The 20,540-nt window shown below is 45.8% G+C and overlaps 1 protein-coding gene across 12 annotated transcripts in view; it reads right to left on the reverse strand.

Annotated features, from left to right (window-relative positions):
- PEX14 (peroxisomal biogenesis factor 14) overlaps nt 1–20,540 on the reverse strand; it is a 144,656-nt gene that overhangs the window by 37,892 nt on the left and 86,224 nt on the right. For all 12 annotated transcript variants that reach the window (XM_083513192.1, XM_083513190.1, XM_083513196.1 and 9 more), the window contains exons 4-6: nt 10,536–10,658; nt 5,763–5,848; nt 789–891 (exon numbers count right to left, since the gene is read on the reverse strand). In XM_083513192.1, coding sequence (XP_083369318.1) covers nt 789–891; nt 5,763–5,848; nt 10,536–10,658 — 312 coding nt within the window. The remainder of the gene's footprint in view (nt 1–788; nt 892–5,762; nt 5,849–10,535; nt 10,659–20,540) is intronic.

Below are 20,540 nucleotides of genomic sequence, written 5' to 3' on the forward strand. Positions count from 1 at the left end.
GATACATTCTCCCCACCACCCCCGTCTCCAGGAAAGAAAACTCAGTTGTGGCAGGGAGGGGGGCTGATTAACACTGCTCAGAGGTTCCCCCCAACCCCCCTTTTTTCAAATTATAAACCAGTAAACAGGTTCATAAAAAAAGAGGGAGAGAGAGAGGAGAGAGATTTCACTAGTGTGACAGGTAACAGCTAATCTAGGTCATCCGTCGGGGCAGTGTGTAATGAAGAATAGCCCTATGGAGTCAATAACAGAGAAGGTTGCCAGGGTCGGGGGACGAGGCGTAATTACAGACTCTCTTGACCCTGCCTTGAGTACTCAGAAGGAAAAAATGTGGAGGGGAAGGGGTGGCAGCAGAGCAGGTGCCCCCACCCGTCCCCCAAAAGAAAAAGGAGGGGGCAGGAGGGAAAAAACCCAAAGAAAACCCTCAGAGAAGCAGAAATTAAAAATGAACTTTACAGCCCCTTCGAAAGGCTGTCATTTTATTCCCCTTATTAATATTCTGAGGTTGGGAGCCTTTCCGTAAAAACATAATTAATTGAGGCCGCGCCGACAGTAAACAAGCAATTTCAAATTAAACCGAAATGACGGCGGCTTCATTTGCAAATGTGAACAGATTTCTCAGAGCAGATAAATGAAGTCACCACATAAAGTGGAGATGGAGGAGAAGGTTGGGGAAAGGAGGGAAGACTGGGGGTGGGGGGCGAGAAGAAAGGAGACGTGGGGGGGGGGAGAGACGTGGGGAGCAGGGGCTTTGAGGGGCAGGGACTGATGGAATCATTAATCTTCACCTGTCTGCGTCACGCTGCCACTCATCTCAGAGATGCTCGACTCGATCCTCTGCAGTTGCTTCCTGTCTTCCTTGCCGCCCATGATCAACGGGAGCAGGTATTTCTGCACCAAAACAGCAGAGAGCCAAGTGTGTTGACAGGAGGAAAGGAAACGGGGGTACATTTGCGCTTGACTCAAGCACCCTGAAATCTGAACCACACATTCCTTTCCAAACATCAATCAGTGCCTGGTGGGGTGCTACACATAGAATGGCCCAGCGTCCAATCAGGTTCAATTAAGATATCACACTAAACTGGGTTTTGCACTTCCAACCGTAGAGGCAAACTATGGACTGCTTCAGACCTAATTCAAGCACCCTGAGAACCATGTATTCCTTGCAAGACTTCAATCAGCACCAGATAGGTTGCTACATGCTACATATATAGAACTGCCTAGCATCCAATGGGACTTGCTTCAGATATCACAGCAAACTACGATCTGCATTTTCAAACTTACAAGCAAACCATGAGTTGGTTGAGACCTAATGTTAGCCCAGCCTTCACCAATCTCATACCTTCCGGATGTTCTGGGTCTCATATCCCATATTAGGCTGGCTGGGGATGTTGTCTCAAAATATACATGGATGTATCAAATACTAGTTCAACTCAGGGCAAGCCAAGTGAAATTACTCACTTTGGTCTATTTATTTCAATGAGTCTACTTTGACTTAGTTGGATAAAACACCAGATTGAGATGGCAGAGTTAAACTGTAGCTTGGTGCAATGAGAGTGAGTCTACCTCCCCTCCCAAGCTTAGGTACTCTTCCCTCCTCTGCAAGGGGGACTTTGGTTTAGCATGACATCCAAATGCAGACCCTGGCTCACAGCTGGTTGACTGTACTCCCTTTTTTTTTTGAGGCACAGCTATAACCAAAGTTTGCCAAGTCAGACCTTGAGCTAAACCATCGTTAGCACAAGCTATGGTTTACAAACCCACTTCAAACCATGGTTTGCAATTCTGATTTGCTGGCACATCACAAACCATAGCATTATTAAAGTTCAAGCCAGGCATATACACTTGCAGTGTGAAGCAGGGTAAATGGTGGGTATGAGCTGGGTAAACCTCCAAGGGCCGGAAAGGGAAGCTGGAGGGCCGCATTCAGCCTGTTCCCTATGTGAGGCAGGACTCACAAATAGGAATTCCCTCTCAGTCTGCCTCCAGTCCTCTGGAGCAGGCCATGGGGACGGGACTGGTGAGAAAGGCATTTTAGGCCCTGAGACCTAGTGGGTATAGTTTGAAATAATAATAATAATAATAATAATAATAATAATAATAATCTCTGTCCCAAAGGGAATTTCAGATTTGCTGTACTCCAGAACAGAAATATTAATCTTCCACCTCTGGGGGGAAATATTAGATAGAGAAAGACAAAGCCTAGCATCTGCCTCTAATCTTTGCTTTAAAGAGGAAAAATAAATAAATAGTGTCTATCTGGAGAGAGAGAAATTTTTAAATGTACTTTTTAAAGAAGAGTTTACTATGCTTTTTTAAAAAATAAAATAAAAATAAAACCCCACAAGATTGAAGTGCCTGGGGGTGGGGGAATATGTTCTCCACTTCATCTACAATGTTAATGATACAGATGTCTGGCGTCAGCCTCATTTACGTATTTGCATATCTGTTAGCACTTCACAAATGAAAGTGAGGGGACACCCTTGTAATGCCCGGGTTAGCTCTGGCACAATGGGAGTCACTGCTAAAATCTGTGAGCCATTACCTCTACCCCACTTGCCACTCCTGCCTCTTTACATGAGGCTAAAGTCCTATTTTACCTGTTTGTATATTTAACAAGTAGGACTTGCAAGGAAAGACTATTGCAATGTGTTCTCACCTCCTAAAAGGAAGGATCCTGCTCCAGGATCCAGCCAGGCATGCTTTTCTCCAGTGGACCATTCTGCACACAAACCCCAAACGGCCCTAATCTTCCACTTTTCCTTTTTCAAACAACTCACAACGTTCTGCGTTTTCTGATGGTCATATATAAAGCGACCGTGTGGATGCTTTTGGTAAAATCCTGGTGGAAAAACATGCAGTGACCACACACAGTGTGATCTCTTGAAATGGCTTTTCATGCACAGTACAAGCTGAAATAATTAATTCTTCTGTTTTTGTTTAGTTGTTTTACAGGGTCTTTTCCAGAGTTCAAAAAATAATCCCACAGCTGCATTGGGTAAAATGGCAGGCTGTATACTTGCACAGTGCTTGAGTTTATGTGTCATGATAAACCATGGTTTAGTGTTACATGCACCAGCAGGAATACTTGTACACAGTGTGTTTATGTATCACACCCTCAGGCTGAAAAGCAGGCTCTTCACCCCAGTTTCTTCAAACCATGGTTTCTGAAGTTGGCTGGTTAAACAAACTAGTGTTTGTTTGAAACCTATGTTTATGCTACCAACTGGTTCAAATCACCTTTAGAAGCCCTCCTATGTCTGAGGTGAGGTAGGTGAGAACAGGAGGAAAAGCTTCTTGGAATTACACCCAACACATGGCAAATAGTTTGATGAGCATTGGGTGCCAATTTCAAGTCCTCTCTAGTTTGCCCAGGTTTTCGAAAGCTCCCTAAAGTTGCTTGTTGCCAACTGAGTTTTTTATTCATATTTTACTGCTACTTTTTTGGTATCACTTTTTAAAAAAGTTTTTTAAAAGGAATAACAGAATTATTTTAGCTTCCTCTCCCCGCCCAGTTGCTTGCTTTCAGAGCTGCAGCCATTAGCCACCTGCAAAGTTTTAGATGGGGCGGACATCTTTCCAATAAATGCAGATAAAACTCAAATACTCCCCTGGCACTGTGCTTTGTTGATTCATAAGCCCTAATGAAGTTAACACTCTCTTCTTTTGCTAACAGAAACAGACCTACAAAGTATATTTCCAGGGGGTGGGAAGGAGAATGCATTGGGTCCAGGGAGCAAGGGAACTCTGCAGCAAGAGGCAAGTCTTCACAAGCACACACAAGCCGTGTAAATACAACATTCCATGACAAGAGCTCAACTCTCTACACTGCAGGGGCCACATTCCCTGCTGTGCAACCTTCCAGGGGCCGCATATCAGTGGGGAGCAGGGTTATGGACAAAATTGGGCAGAACAGACCATTAAACAAGCAGACATGGTGTTGACTGGCAGTGGCTCCCCGGGGTTTCAGACAAGGGATATTCTCAGGCCTACCTGGAGATAAGGGCGGATCTGACAATTTTGGTTTTCTTGGTTTCTCATCCCCCCCCCAAAAAAAATCTTAAATTCAGCACTCTACATTTCTGTAGCAGTTCCTTTTTTATATCCTCATGTGAATCTGTCAGCATTCTGGTGCAAACTTCTCCTAATAAGCACATTTTTGTATGCAGCTCTGACTCACATACACATTTTTGCAAGTGGTTTCCACAAACACAATGCATTTTTCTATTTTATTTTGATGAATATATTCACTTTTATGTACACTCTCCCCGAAGATATGCATTAAAAAAAAAGTAACTGGACGATGACATTACAAAATTCATAGAAGTGTGAACTCTGAAGGAGAGCTGTGTTTCGGTCCTCACATTGTTTTGGGAAAAGAAAATTAGGTAGGTTCACTTTTATATCAAACTGAATCAGATTCCTCCCTCTTCTTCTACCTGGGGATACTGGGGATTGAACCTAGGACCTTCTGCATGCAAATGGGAAGCTCTGCCACTGAGTCTTTCCCTTAAGACAGTGGTTCTCAAGGAGTGTGGTGTGTCCCACTGGTGTGGCCGGAGAGGGTGGGAAAGTGTGGCTGATTCAAGGACAATCTAAGACCCATTTCAACATTTCCATGTAGTATAGTATCAAAATAAATTTTCTTCGATATACATGCAGAAACAGTATCGACTCCTCTTCCAAAGCATTGGCTATTCATCTACAGTTCCCTGTGACATATTGTTGTGAACAGGGATTTTCAACTCAGACAAATATGAAAGATCAGAAAAGAGAAGTGCTTATTTGTGTTGGTGCAGAGATGAGAGTTTGTCTGTCTCATATTAGACATAATACAAATGAGATTACCCGGCAAAAGCAAACACACACCTTTCTTTGAGTTTCTATACATACTTAAGGTACATATACGTAAGAGACTTGTTTATAATTATATTTGGGGGGTGATTCATGTTCGTATGCAGCTGCATTATTCTCGATGTCCCACTGTCATATTATACCTGAAGGAGCGTCTCCACCTCCATCGTTCTGCCCTGACACTGAGGTCCAGTTCCAAGGGCCTTCTGCCGGTTCCCACACTGCGGGAAATGAAGTTACAGGGAACCAGGCAGAGGGCCTTCTCAGTAGTGGCGCCCACCCTGTGAAACTCTCTCCCATCAGATGTCAAGGAAATAAACAACTATCTAGACTTTTAGAAGACATCTGAAGGCAGCCCTGTTTAGGGAAGGTTTTAATGTTTGATGTTTTATCCCATTTTTAACATTCTGTTGGAAGCCGTGAAGAGTGGCTGGGGAAACCCAGTCAGATGGGCGGGGTATAAATAATAAATAATAAATTATTATTATTGTTGTTGCTGCTGCTGCTGCTGCTGTTGTTGTTGTTGTTATTATTTATAAAGTAGTTGTGTTCTAGGTTATAAATCAAGCACTGATAGTTGTTCCTTTTTGTTTTCCAGTGTATTTCTTATCCATAAAAAAAAAAAAAATCAGAGTGGCGCGAGCAAATTTGTATTCTGAAACTGCGGCCCAGAGAAAAATGTTTGAAAACCACTACCTAAAGACATAGGAAGCTGCCTTACACGGAGTCAGATCACTGGTGCACCTTGCTCTGCATTGTCCACACTGACCAGGATTTTAGGCGGGGGGGGGGGGTTTCTCCCAGTCCTACCTGCCAACGCCATTGGGAGCTGAAACCTGGGACCTCCCTGCAGAGCTACGGAGCTTGCATCCCATGGCCTTGACAAAAGTCAGAAGGTAATCCCTTACCTTGTAGAGCTGGTGGAAGCCGAAAGCGATGCCTGCCATGATAATCGCTAGAGCGCCATAATCCCGCCATCTGGAACCAGGGGGACCTGGAGGGCAGAAGCGAAAAAGGTAAGAGTGAATAGGAACGGGCAGGGTTTTGTGGTATTCCCTGCTGCACTCCTTATCCAGGCACAGGATAGAGATGGGGAACTTAGGACCCTCCAGACACGGTCAAACTCTGCTTCCCATCAGCCTCCAGCTAGCATGGCCAACGGTCAGAACAGATAGGAGTTGAAGTCCGACAAGATCTGGAAGGCCACAGGTTCCCCATCCCTGAGGAAGAGCCTCCAGTAAATATGGAGTAATTCCCCAGAGAAGCAATTGTAAAATTGTCTAACCCGGGATATACAGTAAAGCTTCAGGTTGAGAGTATGTATTACAAGGTTACGCTTCAACATCCGGCCAATGATACATACCAAATATATAACCATATCCGCACCACACATTTAAAGCACCATCATACCTCTTTAAACAGTCAGGGCTCCCCCCAAAGGATTCTGGGAGCTGTGGTTTGTTAAGGATGCTGAGAGTTGTTAGGATGCCCCTATTCCCATCAAAGAATTACAGTTCCCAGAGTTCACTTGGCTCAGAAAACGTAACTGCCAGTCCTGGCTCTGGATTTTTCAATCTCAACTCCAAAAGCATCTACACAATAGATGCACTCAATAGGTTGTCTCCAACTCAGAGCAGACCCGCTAACGTTCAAGATCATTAGTCACTTAGGTCCATTCATTTCAATGGGTTTACTCTGTACAGTGGTACCTTGGGTTACAGACGTTTCAGGTTACAGACTCCGCTAACCCAGAAATAGTGCCTCGGGTTAAGAACTTTGCTTCAGGATGAGAACAGAAATCACGCAGTGGCGGTGTGGTGGCAACGGGAGGCCCCATTAGCTAAAGTGGTACCTCAGGTTAAGAACAGTTTCATGTTAAGAACGGACGTCCAGAACGAATTAAGTTCTTAACCCAAGGTACCACTGTATAGGAGAAGCAACTCACAATCTTGCAAATAAAATCCCCACTATCACGGAGTTACTGTCTTCTTATGAACCATGTCGGAATAGTTGTCCCGATCTTTGCCCAGGCCCCAATGTCCCACTCCTTCTTTGACCTCCAGTAAGACTCCGAAGACACCTGTAGGTCTCCCTAAGTCCCCCCCCCCCCACAGCAACTCCATCATCTGCGGCCTTTGACCTCTGTCATCTCTCCCTCTGTCCCTGTAATGTTCGTGCTAAGAACATTTTATTGCCCCCTGGTTTTCATTATTAATGAAAAGGGACCGAGATGATCTTTCGGAAAGTTCAGAGAGTCTATAAAGACGAGGAGCTGAAATGCCATTTTACTCGTTTTAGGGGTGTGTGGAACAATTCTGTCTTGTGGCGAAAAATAAAAGGCACTGAGGAAAAGGGGAAAAGAACTAATTGAAAAGAGGGGAAGGGGAAAGGGAAGGAGAAGAAGAAGGAGAGGAGGAAGAAAACACCCCACATTCTGCACCAGCTCCCCTGATGTGACAGTGAAAAGGGACTCTGTGAGCCAGGACCCAACGCCGTGGACTAGTAACTTTGGCAGACTTATTGCACAGTTCCTTCAGCTTTGAGGAGGAGGAGGATCTGTGTGGCAAAACCTACCACTTTCTGTAATAAGAGTAAGACGACTATGAGAGCAGGATGCTGGACTAAATGAGCCTTTGGCCTGATCCAGCGGAGCTCTTCTTAATGCATTGGTAAGGAACCCCTCAAGGCCTGCAAAATATTTAACAGGGAGGCCAGCAATCTCCCTACCTATATAATAATCTGTCACATAGAAAATACTAAGCTAGGTCTAAAGTGTCACACAAATAACTACCCAAGCAGGGCCCTACAGAACAGTCACAGAATTGTAGAGTTGGAAGGGACACTGAGGATCATCTAGTCCAACCCCCTGAAATGCAGGAATATGCAGCTGTCCCTTACGGGGATCAAGCCTGTGACATTGATGTTATTAGCACCACGCTCTAACCAACTGAGCTATTCAGCTGCAGCATCCAGCTAAAGCCCTGTACCCCAGAATTATATTATTATTATTATTATTATTATTATTATTATTATTATTATTACTACCCCGCCCATCTGAGCGTCTTCCAGAATATATAAAAACACACCTGGAAAGTCAGCCAAGGAGTACATAAGGGCAACTGGGTGGCCTCCAGCAATTGGCATCCTGAGGTAGACTGCCTTTGAACGCTGAGGTTCTGTGGAGCTATCGCGGTAAGAGCCACCCACAGACCTCTTCTCTCATGCCCAATCCCCCTTTAAAAACAATCTCTGTCACTGGCCACTGCCCCATCCTCAAGCAGCCTTTGAGCGATCGCCTGGAGGCAGCCCTTAACTTGGCAGAGGAGGCCTACTTGAGTGGCTGCCTTAACATCCAAGGGTAAGGAGAGCAGGAACCAACAGCCCTTGTACGAAAGACGGTGGAGTTCTTAAAAAAAAAACAGGTGCAAAACCAGCACACGAACACCCACCGACAAGGGCCGTAAATATTATGGGATGCTGACAACGCCCGTGCAATGCAAACACTGCTTGCACACCTTAGCTCAGGAACTCCCCGGAATTTGTATGTAATGAAGGAGATTAGGGGAGGTGGGGGAAAGTATATATAAACCCTATCAATCATTTAAACACTTAAGAGTCAGATTTCTCCTCACTTCTGGATTAGAGTATTTCATAAATGCCAACGGCAGACAGCACCAGTGTTCCCACTCTGCCTCCTTTATTTCCCTTCCAAGTTGGGGGGTTCATTTTGGGAGCGCGTTCAAACTAGTCAGATTGAGTGATGCTTCCAGCAACTAATCGCATGTCAAATAAAAGATATTTTATGTAATAAATTACAGCTACAAGTAATTCAGATGTCATTTATCAGTTTTATTATCAGTCAACCCAAGTCTTGTTTCTCTATATTAATCAAAATCAAGGAGTTGGTGGCTTGTGGGGTGTATGTGTGTGTATGTGTGTCTCTATGTGTTGGGGTTTTTTTAATAAAATAAGCAGTTTTTGACACTTCTTGGCAAAAGTACAGATGGGAAAAGATGCACACACACACACACACTTGCACATGCTAGTGAACTCAAGCAGCAAGGAAGAAGAGAACTGACTGGTTCTCTTCTGTGGTTAAAGGTTTAGCATCAGCATCAAGGAACTGGGACTTTAAAATAAGGAAAACTGAGAAAAGTGACAGTATGGCTAGTAGTCATCAATAGCCCTTCTCTCCATGAATTTGTGTGACCCTTTACAAAGACACCAAGGCATCTTGCCATCAATGCCTCCTGTGGCAGTGAGTTCCAAAGTTTAACTAGGCGTTGAGTGAAGAAGGATTTCCTTTTACCTGTACCAAATCTTACAACATTGAGCTGCATTGGGTGGCCGCGAGTTCTAGTGTTATGAGGGAGGGAGAAAAAAACTTTTCTCTATCCCATTTTACCCAGGCCATGCATCAATTCATAAACTTCTATTATGTCACCTATCACTCGTCTTTTCTCTAAACTAAAAAGCCCCAAACGCTGCAAGCTTTCTTCTTGCTCTGCCTGTGGGCTTCCTGGAGCTATGAAAAAACAGGGCAATGGACTAGATGGGCCTTTGGCCTGATCCAGTAGGGCTCTTCTGGTGTCCTTATGCACTTTCCGTACTTCAGGATAACCTCTGGAGCCAGTCGGAGAGCAAGATGAGAATTACATCTCGAGCCGAAGGGCCGCGGCTTAATTGCACGTTTGAGTTGTTGCATGGAGATTAATTAATTTCCTTGTCATTTTCACGAGTGAGGATGGGAGCCAAAACCACAGCGAGCGGACAAGTTGCCGTTCACTCTGCAATATCTTTATTGGGACTAATAGGTGCTAGTAGATTGCTGGCGTTAAATCTTTATTAGAGGCTGGGATCGTACTAGCCTGGCGTCAGGAACCAGCAGCAACCTCAAGCGCGGAAATGAAAGGAAGTGGCAGATGAAATTATAGGGTGTGGAAGCGGGCAAGATGGCAGGTAAGCTTCAATGAAGAAATGGATCCAAACAAGGGGTGGGGAACTGTGTCCCCCGTCCCCCAGCACAGCCTGAGGGCCACATTCTCTTCTGGGTAACCTTCCTAGGACCACATGCCACTGGTAAGCAGGAGCAGAGGTAAACATGGCTAGGACTGTGCATGTAAATTTCACCTCTGTACAGTAGACTAGTTTCTACACATACTCACAGATTCCCTCCCCCCTCAATCCTCCATCCAGGCAAGCAAGAAACAGAGGCAGGGAGGGGGTGTGGCCTAGGGAGAGGGGGGGGTATCCTGGAGAAGGGATTTACACAGAGTAGGCCCACTGACATTAATGGACATGACTGACTTGTTAACTTTTAGCCTAATGGTTGTACACAACCCAAAATTGCAAAGGTATTATTTGAAATACATATTTTATATACATATTATGTATAATACGTATCGATTTGGGATGGGAAGCTGCTCTTTTAGGAATTTTAGAAACCTCAAAGCCTATCGCTCCCACTCTTATATTGCCTCCTTGTATTCAACCCTTAATGCATTGCCATTCTATAGTCAAATGTTTCCACCATTGTGGGGGCTAGCGCCCGAGAAAAACAAAACGGAGATAAAAACCAGAAACACTTAAGAAAAACGCTGCCTGTTTCCCAGCCCTGAGAAAGAAGACAAGACCGAGATGTGGAAATAAAACAGTCTGGTGGCTGCCATGGGGCTACTTACTGTGTGGGGCAAGATGGGGTGGCTGAGTCGGCACCAACTGCGTGGAAAGGCTATGGGGCTGAGGCTCCTCTTTGGCAGTACCCGACTGCTGGAAGGCCAGGTCAATTTCTTCATCCGTCAGCCCTTGAAAGAAGAGGAGAGTCATTTAATACCGGTCCATTTGGGTGATCTGCCCCAGCAACCTCAGTCTGCCTTGAGCCAGCCCCCATCTGCCTGCCTTTTTAACCTACAACCAGCCCATAAGGTGGTCCTACCTACCAGCTTCCTCCTCCTCAGCCTCAGCCCTCAGCAGGGAGGAGGAGGAGGAGGATGGAGACGAAACTAGAAGGAGGTGCGGTCTGTACCACACCCTTTTAAAAAGCCATGAGGGTGCTTGTACTTCAAGTCAGAAATGCGTACCAGGGAAAACGCCAGCGAGGCCAGCAATGAATGGCTGCCGTTTGCAATCCCCTCTGGAAAGGAAGTTCCCTTCCATCCAAGTGAAGTACCGCTCTCCTCCTTCCATCTCCGTCACACCTCCTTGTTTCGCTTTTCAATCGTCACAATACATTTCTCGACTACTGACTCTCCCCACACTCTCAGAGGCAATACCAGTTGCTGGGAATTGTAAATGGAGAGAGTGCTGTCTGGGTGGGCCAGTGTAAGAACAGGATGGTGGTTCCTTGGACTATTTTGGCAGCCAGGCACTCCTCATGCAGGATCAGACCATGTGGCAAAGACCACGTTGGGTTAAGTCCTCGAATGAGCAACGTTTGAATTAGGATCTCTTCCAAAAGCGACAGATACTGAACTAGGACAGGAACCAAACAAATATGGACTGGTCCCAGTAAATAAAGACAGGTGTAAGTGGGGGTTGCAGGCCTGTAAGTGCATAGGAAAAGCCCTGCTGGATCAGGCCCAAAGCCCATCCTGTTCTTACAGTGGTCACGATGATGCTTATGGGAAGGCCCAAGCACAACAGCCATTTCCCCCACTTGTGATACTAGCCTTGGTGGCTTGTGGCCATTGATAGAAGCGAATTCCATGGTTTAACTATGCACTGAGTGAACATCGGAAGAGCACTGTACAGGGGTCAGCAAACATTTTCAGCAGGGGGCCAGTCCACTGTCCCTCAGACCTTGTGGGGGGCCGGACTATATTTTGGAGGGGGGGGGGAAATGAACGAATTCCTATGCCCCACAAATAACCCAGAGATGCATTTTAAATAAAAGCCCACATTCTACTCATGTCAAAACACCAGGCAGGCCCCACAAATAACCCAAAGATGCATTTTAAATAAAAGGACACATTCTACACATGTAAAAACACACTGATTCCCGGACCGTCCACAGGCCGGATTTAGAAGGCGATTGGGCAGGATCCGGCCCCCGGGCCTTAGTTTGCCTACCCATGAGTTAGAGAAAGCCCACCTAGTCCAGCATCCTGTTCTTGCAGTGACAAACCAGGTGCCTCTTCTGGGAAGCCTGCAAACAGGACCTGAGCACAGTGGCGATCTCCCCACTTGTGTTTCTCAGCAACGGATATTCAAGGACAGCATGCCTCTGTCAGCGGGGGTACAATGTGGCCCTCCAGACCAAGAAGCTTCCCAACTAAAAACCCAGAATCCCCAACAGAACTCCCCGGAAGCCGCCTTGCAAAAGTATTTTGGCAAATATGCGCGTCGCGTCTCAAATTTTGGATTCACTGGGGTGGGAGCCACATTCTCTCTTCACTGCCGCAATTTAACCTTAAGCGACGGGCGTATTAGCCTTCCCTGACACTTTTTCCAAATGTGGCTCATTCAATTTCCTTAATTTATCTTTGAGTTTATTGCTGCTTTTGAAGTAGCTTTTCTATTGCAATTCCCCCATTCCGTCAAAAAAAAAATAAAAATAAATCCGCAAAAAACTCACACACAAAACGAACATAGTGGGGGAAATGTACACCATCAACTGCAAATGTGGCTCATTTTAATCCGTAATGGTGTGGGGTGGGGAAAAACAACACAACAGCAACAACAAACCCAGGGTAGGGAAGGAGAAAGCTAACAATAATGTAAGAAAACAGACAGGGAAACAAAAAACTAATTATTGGGTTAGACGACTAATTAGTCTAGATCGTTTCTGAAGATGGGAATAATTTGCTTTATTTTATGACAAATGCGGAAATAAAAAAGGGGGGGAGAAGAGAGAGAGAGAGAAGGGGGGAGTGGAAATCAGGTCTGACTGTGATGAGCATGAATGGGACCCAGAAAACATCAGGAGGCAATAAAAACAGAGCAGAACAAGCTGGGATGAAACTTTTGGAAAAGGACGCTGACGACCTGCTGGTTATTAAAAGGCGGGCACTTGGATGGCTGGGGCTTTAAATCCGGCTCTCTGCAAAGCTATCATCCTTTTTAGGGGTGGGCTTAGGGGAGAGGAAAGAAGGGTCCCCTCTCCATTTGGAGAGGCCGCAACATCTGGAAAGGATTTGGCCAATGAGAGAGGGAGACAGAGAAGAAAGAGCAGCTGCTGACCAGCAGCAGAAAAGGAAACTGCACAGCTGGCTCGCTTTTTCAGAGGGAGTAAAAGTCCTTGCTGAGAAAGGGAAGGAGAAGGGGGAGGGCGGGGAGCGTGCCATGAAGGGCAGATTCTACAACGCAAGGCCCAGAGGGAACAAGACTATAGAAGGAACCATGCCTTTTTATTTGATTTTAGTGTCTTTTTTCATTTTAGAAAATTAAGCCAGGTCTGCACGTTGTAACAAAATTTATAGACTGCTTGACTGTGTACGCGGTTTGCAAGGAATGTTAAAATTTTGGGGGTTTTTTTAGAATTGAAGAGCAATTTAAAGCAGTGAAAAACCATTGAAACCAAGGATTAAAAAAAAAAATGTTTAAAACATGTCGACATATACGTTGCCCGAGTAGGCTGGCCCAAATAAAAAGGTTTTAAGCAGGTGCCGAAAAGAGCGTTCAATAGGCAGAGAGTTCCAAAGTGCAGTGCCAATTCTGCAAATCAAAGCGATCAAGTGGACACACGTGGGTTAAGGCAGGCCCCACAAGAAAACTGGACCCCAAGCTGTGAAGTTATATTATATATGTTACAATATATGGTGTTATGTGCTGACAGTGCTGCACTCTCGTCAGCAACCGTGCTGCAGCATTCTGCACCAGCTGCAGTTTCTGGGTCAAGCGCAAGGGAAGCCCCACAGAGTGCATTGCAGCAATCCAATCTTGAAGTCATCAGTGCTCTCCTGGCCCAGGAATAGCAGTAGTTATCGCACCAATTACAACTGGTAAAAGGCACTTCTAGCCCCTGAGGCTGCCTGGGCCTCCAGGGACAAAACTTGATTTGAATTACTTTCATAAGATGCTGTGGGTTTAGGCTTCAGAAAGACCCTTGGGGTGGGGAAAAGAGAAGGGGGGGTCCTGGGAACATCACTTCTGGGGACCCTGGGAAACGTCATTTCCAAGGCACCCAGCTGGCATATGATACAGCATGGATGGGGAATGTGTGGCTCTCTATATGTTGCTGGACTCCCAGCTCCCATCATCCCTGATCAGTGGCTAAGGATTGGAGGGGGGGGTTAAAGGTGAACCCACACAATCCATATACAATTCAAAACACTTTAGCTCTCCTTCAAAATCTGCACTTTCATGAATTTCACAACTCAGATCCGCAGCCAAATAATATGTACAAAAGTGCCCATGCCTGGGTAAAACTTTCTCAAGTTTTAAATCAACCCCACTGAGTTCAACAGATCTGACGCCTAAGGAACAATATATAGGATTGCACTCGTGCCGATTCTAATAAACTGGGGGATTTATGGGGAGGTGGCTATGGGGGCTGTCAGGATGAGCTCTCCTGCTTCTCAAACTTTACCGCTGGTGTTCTGAATGCATCCCAATTGAATCAGGCTGCCCATTCCCCTCCCTCTACTTCCTCCCCCCCCCAAAAAAAATCCATTCAAAGAGAGCATATGTGATAAATATTATCGCTGAAGATTGCACACCAAACCACAGAGAAGCCCTTTGTTCTTGAGGTCTCCAATCTGGAAAGCACAGGAAATAACACTCATTGTTAAGCTACCCTCCTCCCAGCTAGATTCGCATCCTGTTCGGGAGGGATAAAATAGATAGAAATTTGTTTCTTGCATTAATCTGGCCATATTAGCCAGCGACAATAGGATTAGGCAGAGCACGGCTGTTTTCATTAGGGATCCTCTTAAGATAGGGATTGAGGAGGGCTCTAGAGGGCAGAATATGTGTGTATTCTGAATATCCCAGATGCCTACGAAGGCTGCTGGCTCCTTGACTTGGCTTTTGGGCTTCCCAGAGGCATCTGATTGACCACAATAGGGAACAGGATACTGACCTAGTAGGTCCTGTAGCCGCTCACACAAAACGTCCCCCCCAGCTTGATGAAACACCACTGATGAGCACTTTTGTGGCTGCTACACATTCATCTACTTCGATAGTCTTTTCAGGTGTGATAGGCCCAATCCCATGGGAAGCATTTTTATTTTTAAAAAATCACTGAGTCTCAGTCAGAAAGCATTATTCCCGTAGAAACTGCTGGTGGGAGCCTCCATGGACTGGTCATGGTCATCTATGGCTGCGCTGGCTGGGGCAGGTGGGAGCTGTGGTTTGTTAAGGGTGCTGAGAGTTGTGAGGAGACCCTGTTTCCCCTCACAGAACTACAATTCCCAGAGTGGCTGAACCCATCAATCCCTCTTCCTGGGGAACTTTGGGAAAGGTAGCTCTGTGGTGGGACTAGGGGCCTCCTAACAAGTCTTAGCACCCCTGGCCAACGACAGCTCCCAGAATTCCCTGGGGCAAGGTGTGACTGGGGCAGAATTCCCTGGGGCAAGTGGTATATGGTGGCCTAAGAGTGACACAATGCTCTGATTCCAAGAGCTCTGTGCAACCTGAAAGCTTGCTGTGTTCACCGAGACAGTTCCCCTCAGTGAAAAGGGAGTCTCTGCTTTACAACTTTGGCTCACTGCGTCTCACATTCGTGCAATGCCCAGCCGCTGAGCAGTATAACACACGCACATACACCCACACCCTTGCTTCTGACATTGCAACTGCCTCTGCCTCTCTCTCCTTGCTAGCCAGTCCTTCCCCGCATAAACTCGGCGCTTCCTATCTCCTGGTGAAGACCAAGACCCAGGCAGGATCCAAAAGGTTAAAAGGAGGAATGAAGAGAGCTGCCGATTGTAAGTGAATTATATTTGGCCTTGAAAGCCGAGAGACGCGGCTATATTATAAGGAGGCATCTCTCTCCCTCTCTCTATCTGTGTTGTTTACCATCACCCTGACTAATGCAAACCGTTTTTTTTTTTTTTGTTTTAAATAATCTCATGCAAATTAGACACACACTTCCTTCCAGTTGATTGCTATCTGCAAGGAATAATATAACCGCAGAGGGTAAGAAGCAAGGACTGAGCCACAGCAAAGGGATGCAACGAAAACAGAACGTGACCCACATATCGACCCCCCCACCGCCGCCGCCACCAGTTTTCTCCATCCATCCATCTTCTGTCCAGCCAGATGCCGCCACCACTGGACGAATTATCCCTTATTTTCATAACGCCTTATAGTATTTTTCTCCATAGAGGTCATGGGTGGAGGTGGCTCCTGACTTGCATTACACGAAACGGGTCTTTCGCACAAGCTGTGTACACGCCGTGCACCGGAAACCTCTGTGCAGTTTACCACTGCACAGAACTACACTTCCCAGCACCTTAGCAAACTACAGTTCCCAGAGGTGGAGGTACCTTCCGATTTGCATTATACAACACAGGCCTTTCACACAGGCTGTGTTAACGCGCCATACATAAGCAACCTCCGTAGTTGGCTCTGGATCTCAGCTTCCTCCTTCTCCTTAGCCTCAGTGCTGCCCTTGTGGAACTTGGTAGGGAAGAGAATGGAGACAAAACTAGGAGGAGTTGGCTCTGCCTAACATTAGCTCTAGCGCCACCTACTGTTGGGCTCCCAGTCACTACTGAGGATACGTAGTGTTAGGGGTGAAGAACTCTCATGAGTGCTGTGCAGATGTTCTGGAGGGGAGTATTAGATGAGAGGAGGTTGCAGGAGTGGTCCCCCTCCTGGGTTCTTGCCCAGACCTGAGACTTGGAAAGATGGCCGTGCAAATGGCTGTAGCCACCTCGCTCTTTGAAAGAGGAGCTTAGCGGGTCTTGCCAAGTGTTGGAACAGCATCCTAGCTCATGCCTAGTTATGAATGAAGGAACTCAAGAGAATGATGTAAGCCACCTCGAGTCCCTTAGTGGATAGCTGGGATATAAAATGCAACAAGCAACTAAGAGCCAGCGTGGTGGAGCGGTGTGAGTGTTGAACTGGGACCTGGGTGACCAGGGTTCAAATATCTGTGCTCAGCCAAGAAACTCACTGGGATTGAGAATCTGTGACTGCCCAGATGTTGCTGGGCCCCAGCTCAATTCAATCCAGATGTTGCTAGACTCTGAGCTTGAGTCAAAGTGTTGGTTTTGACCTCTAAAGCCATTGTCCTCTACCCTCTTAAGCTACCTACACATGTAAACCACTGCTTTCCACCCCATAAAAGCACAGAAGGCTAATCCAGCCCCTCCTTTCTGACTCCAGTTAACCTGCACTAAGAAAGAAAGAAAGAAAGAAAGAAAGAAAGAAAGAAAGAAAGAAAGAAAGAAGTCCAGCAGAGTTTTAAATGCAGCTCGGCAGGGGTCAAAGGTGCGACCCACTGATATTTCACCCAGCACACAGTCTTGTGAGAGGGGGCCCTGTCAGGTCAATTTCATCTTTTAAAGTTCTGTTTAAAAACACACACACACACCAAAGCAAACCTAAGGTCAAGAGAAATGTCCCTCTGCATCCCCTCCCCTCCCCTTTCTTCATTTACGTGGAGACAATTTATTTGGACTATTCCCCCCACCCCCAACCACTGCTCTCTCTTTTTGTTCCTGCCGCAGTTGCAAGCCAGTGGTGGTCACGCTAGGAGAGAGGGGGGCGGATTACAGATACAGGAGGGGATTTTTGTGTGCATGTGCATGTAGGAAAAGCGTGCAATTTCCACTTGCATTGAAAAAGAGAGAGAGAGAGATGCTGATGGATATGAAAAGTGGCTTTAAGTCCTGTGCAGGATTGTATCTTTCTGTCAAATTTGCACGGGTTAGTTTAGCCTAGAGAAAACAACAACAAAAATTATCAGCGGCTGCTAGGCTGCTAGCCCTGATGCCTACGCTCTACCTCAGCTGTCAGAGGCAGTAATACTTCTGACTCCCAAAGGCTGGAAAATGCCGGAGGGGAAGAATCACTCTCGTGCTCAGGTCTTGCTTGCGGACTTCCCATTGAGGAAACTGGTTGGCCACTGCAAGAAATAGGACATTGGGCTAGATGGGCCATTGGCCTGATCCAGCAGGCTCCTCTTATGACAGCAAAGGCTTACATGAAAGGTACTTTGGAGTACTTTCTTGTAAGTACTAATCGCCTATGGAGATTGTGAATTGCTTTCCCAGGTGAGATGGAAGAAAAGTTTAAAAGAAAAAGATTGTCCCCTTTCTTTTTGTCCAGAAAAGGTTAACTTTTTGTGTTTGCTTGTTTATTGGACTTCTTACCCATCCTTCATTGTAAGGTCCCAAGGTGGGTTAGAACAATATATTATACAATAAAAACTGATAGATATAGATATAGATATAGATATAGATATAGATATAGATATAGATATAGATATAGATATAGATATAGATATAGATATAGATATAGATATAGATATAGATATAGATATAGATATAGATACAGGTATAGGTATAGCAAGTAAAACCATTCTGAACAGAACAGAAGAGTCTAGGCAAGTTGGATTTGTGTATATGTGTGTGAACAAGTAACTTATTATTTTTATTTTTATTTTTAAATCAATTACAGATGGTGGTCAGCAGAAACAATGCAAAAATGGCTAGTATTCTTTTTAAAAAAATCCCTCCCAAAATTCCAGAAGTGGTTTTTTTTGGAAGAGGCAGAGTTTGTGGAGGCCACAAACTGTATATTGGAGGTCAAATATTGTGGAGCACGGATTAGCCAGCCCAGTCTATACTGGCTGAAAACATGGAATCTCTCCCAGTCCTACCTGAAGTTGACTGGGATTGAACTTGGGACTTTCTGCATGCAAAGCAGATGCTCTACCACTAAGTTACAGCCCTTACCTTGAGACAAGGAACATAGGGTGCCGCTTTATATCAAGTCAGACTATTGCTCCACCCAGCTCAGCATTGTCTACACTGACTGGCAGTGGTTCTACATGAATTTTAAAAAGCAGACATTCTTCCTCCTACCTAGAGATGTCAGGGACTGAACCTTGTGCCCTTCTGAATGCAAGGCAGGAGCTCTACCACTAAGCTACAGCCCTATGGAATGAAAAGCCGTGGCGATAGACAGTCTCCTTGGAAGTATTCAGAACCACGTCTTGCAAAGCAGTGCCACTCCATACATGTCCAGCTTTCTTCCTCAAACTCTATGCATTTTTAGTCTTTCTCACCTCCTTTCTTATTTTCTCCTGTCTCCTAAGTGTAGGCAGCACCTACACTTTGGAACTCCCTGCCTGTTGAGATTAAGCAGGTGTCTTCACTGTACTCTTTTCGGTGCCTGCTAAAAACGTTATTGCTTTTATTATTGTTGAGTAAAGAGGAATGAGATTAAATTCATCCTGAAAGTCTATTATGACGGAGACAGTCGCAAACAAGGGCCAAAATGGGGTAGCCACCACTGAAAAGGCCCTGTCATGGATCAATGCCAACCAGGCAGCCGAGCACAGGACTGGGGAACCTTTCGCCCTCCATATGATGTGGTCTCTAGCTCCCATTATTGAACATGTTTCCTAGCCCTGTTTTAATCAAGGCTAACAAAAGCCAGCACCTTAATTATGGTGTTGGAGGAGACTCTTGAGAGTCCCATGGACTGCAAGAAGATCAAACCTATCTATTCTGAAGGAAATCAGCCCTGAGTGCTCACTGGAAGGACAGATCCTGAAGCTGAGGCTCCAAAACTTTGGCCACCTCATGAGAAGAGAAGACTCCCTGGAAAAGACCCTGATGTTGGGAAAGATGGAGGGCACAAGGAGAAGGGGACGACAGAAAATGAGATGGTTGGACAGTGTTCTCAAAACTACCAGCATGAGTTTGACCAAACTGCGGGAGGCAGTGGAAGACAGAAGTGCCTGGCGTGCACTGGTCCATGGGGTCACGAAGAGTCGGACACAACTAAATGACTAAACAACAACAACAACAAACGCCAGAGCAGACACTCATGTAGAGGCACAGCAGGAAGCCTCCTTTCTGGATGGGGCTCCCAGGAGCCTTGAGTCCAGAAATGGTCAAACTGTGGGTCCTCCAGATGTTGCTGTGCCCCATCACCCCGACCACTGTCCTTTCTGGCTGGGACTGAATATGGAGGACCAAAGGTTCCTCAGCCCTGACCTAGCCCAACTTACATGCCGGACCTGCAACAAAAATGTTGCAGCGCTGAGTTCAGGATCCTAACCACATCATCGCCTTCCCTCTTTTCACTGTTTCTCGCTCCCCTGAGTTCACCAGGATTCTGCAGTTGCTAAGCACGCTGTTGTCACTGGACTTGTTTTGGGAGTTCCCTCCTCCATAAAGTTTTTCCTAAAAACTTTTGGAGAATTTGGGGTTCCTCCACACCTGTTCTGGAAGTGTGGGGTGGAGTAGCACTGTCTTGGCTACCCCAGCAACAGGACTCACACCCTGAACATGGGGATTAGAGCATGTGACTTCCATGCGCCAAAGAAAAAAGCAGCTGAATACACACCATATATTTAAAGCACCTCCCTCAAAGAGCCACAGGAACTGTAGTTCTACCCCCAGAGTGCTGTGATCCCAAACACCCTTAACAAACTACAGTTCCCAGGATTCTTTGGGGTGGGGGAATGTACTTTAAGTGTGTACTCAACCAAAGAAAAAAGATGAATGTGTGGGATCCAATTAAAAATATGGTGCTAATGCAGCCAGGAAAAGGAAAGGTTAAGTATAAAG

Source organism: Podarcis liolepis (assembly GCF_965112155.1).
Source record: "Podarcis liolepis genome assembly, chromosome: 7".
NCBI classification, from domain to species: domain Eukaryota; kingdom Metazoa; phylum Chordata; class Lepidosauria; order Squamata; family Lacertidae; genus Podarcis; species Podarcis liolepis.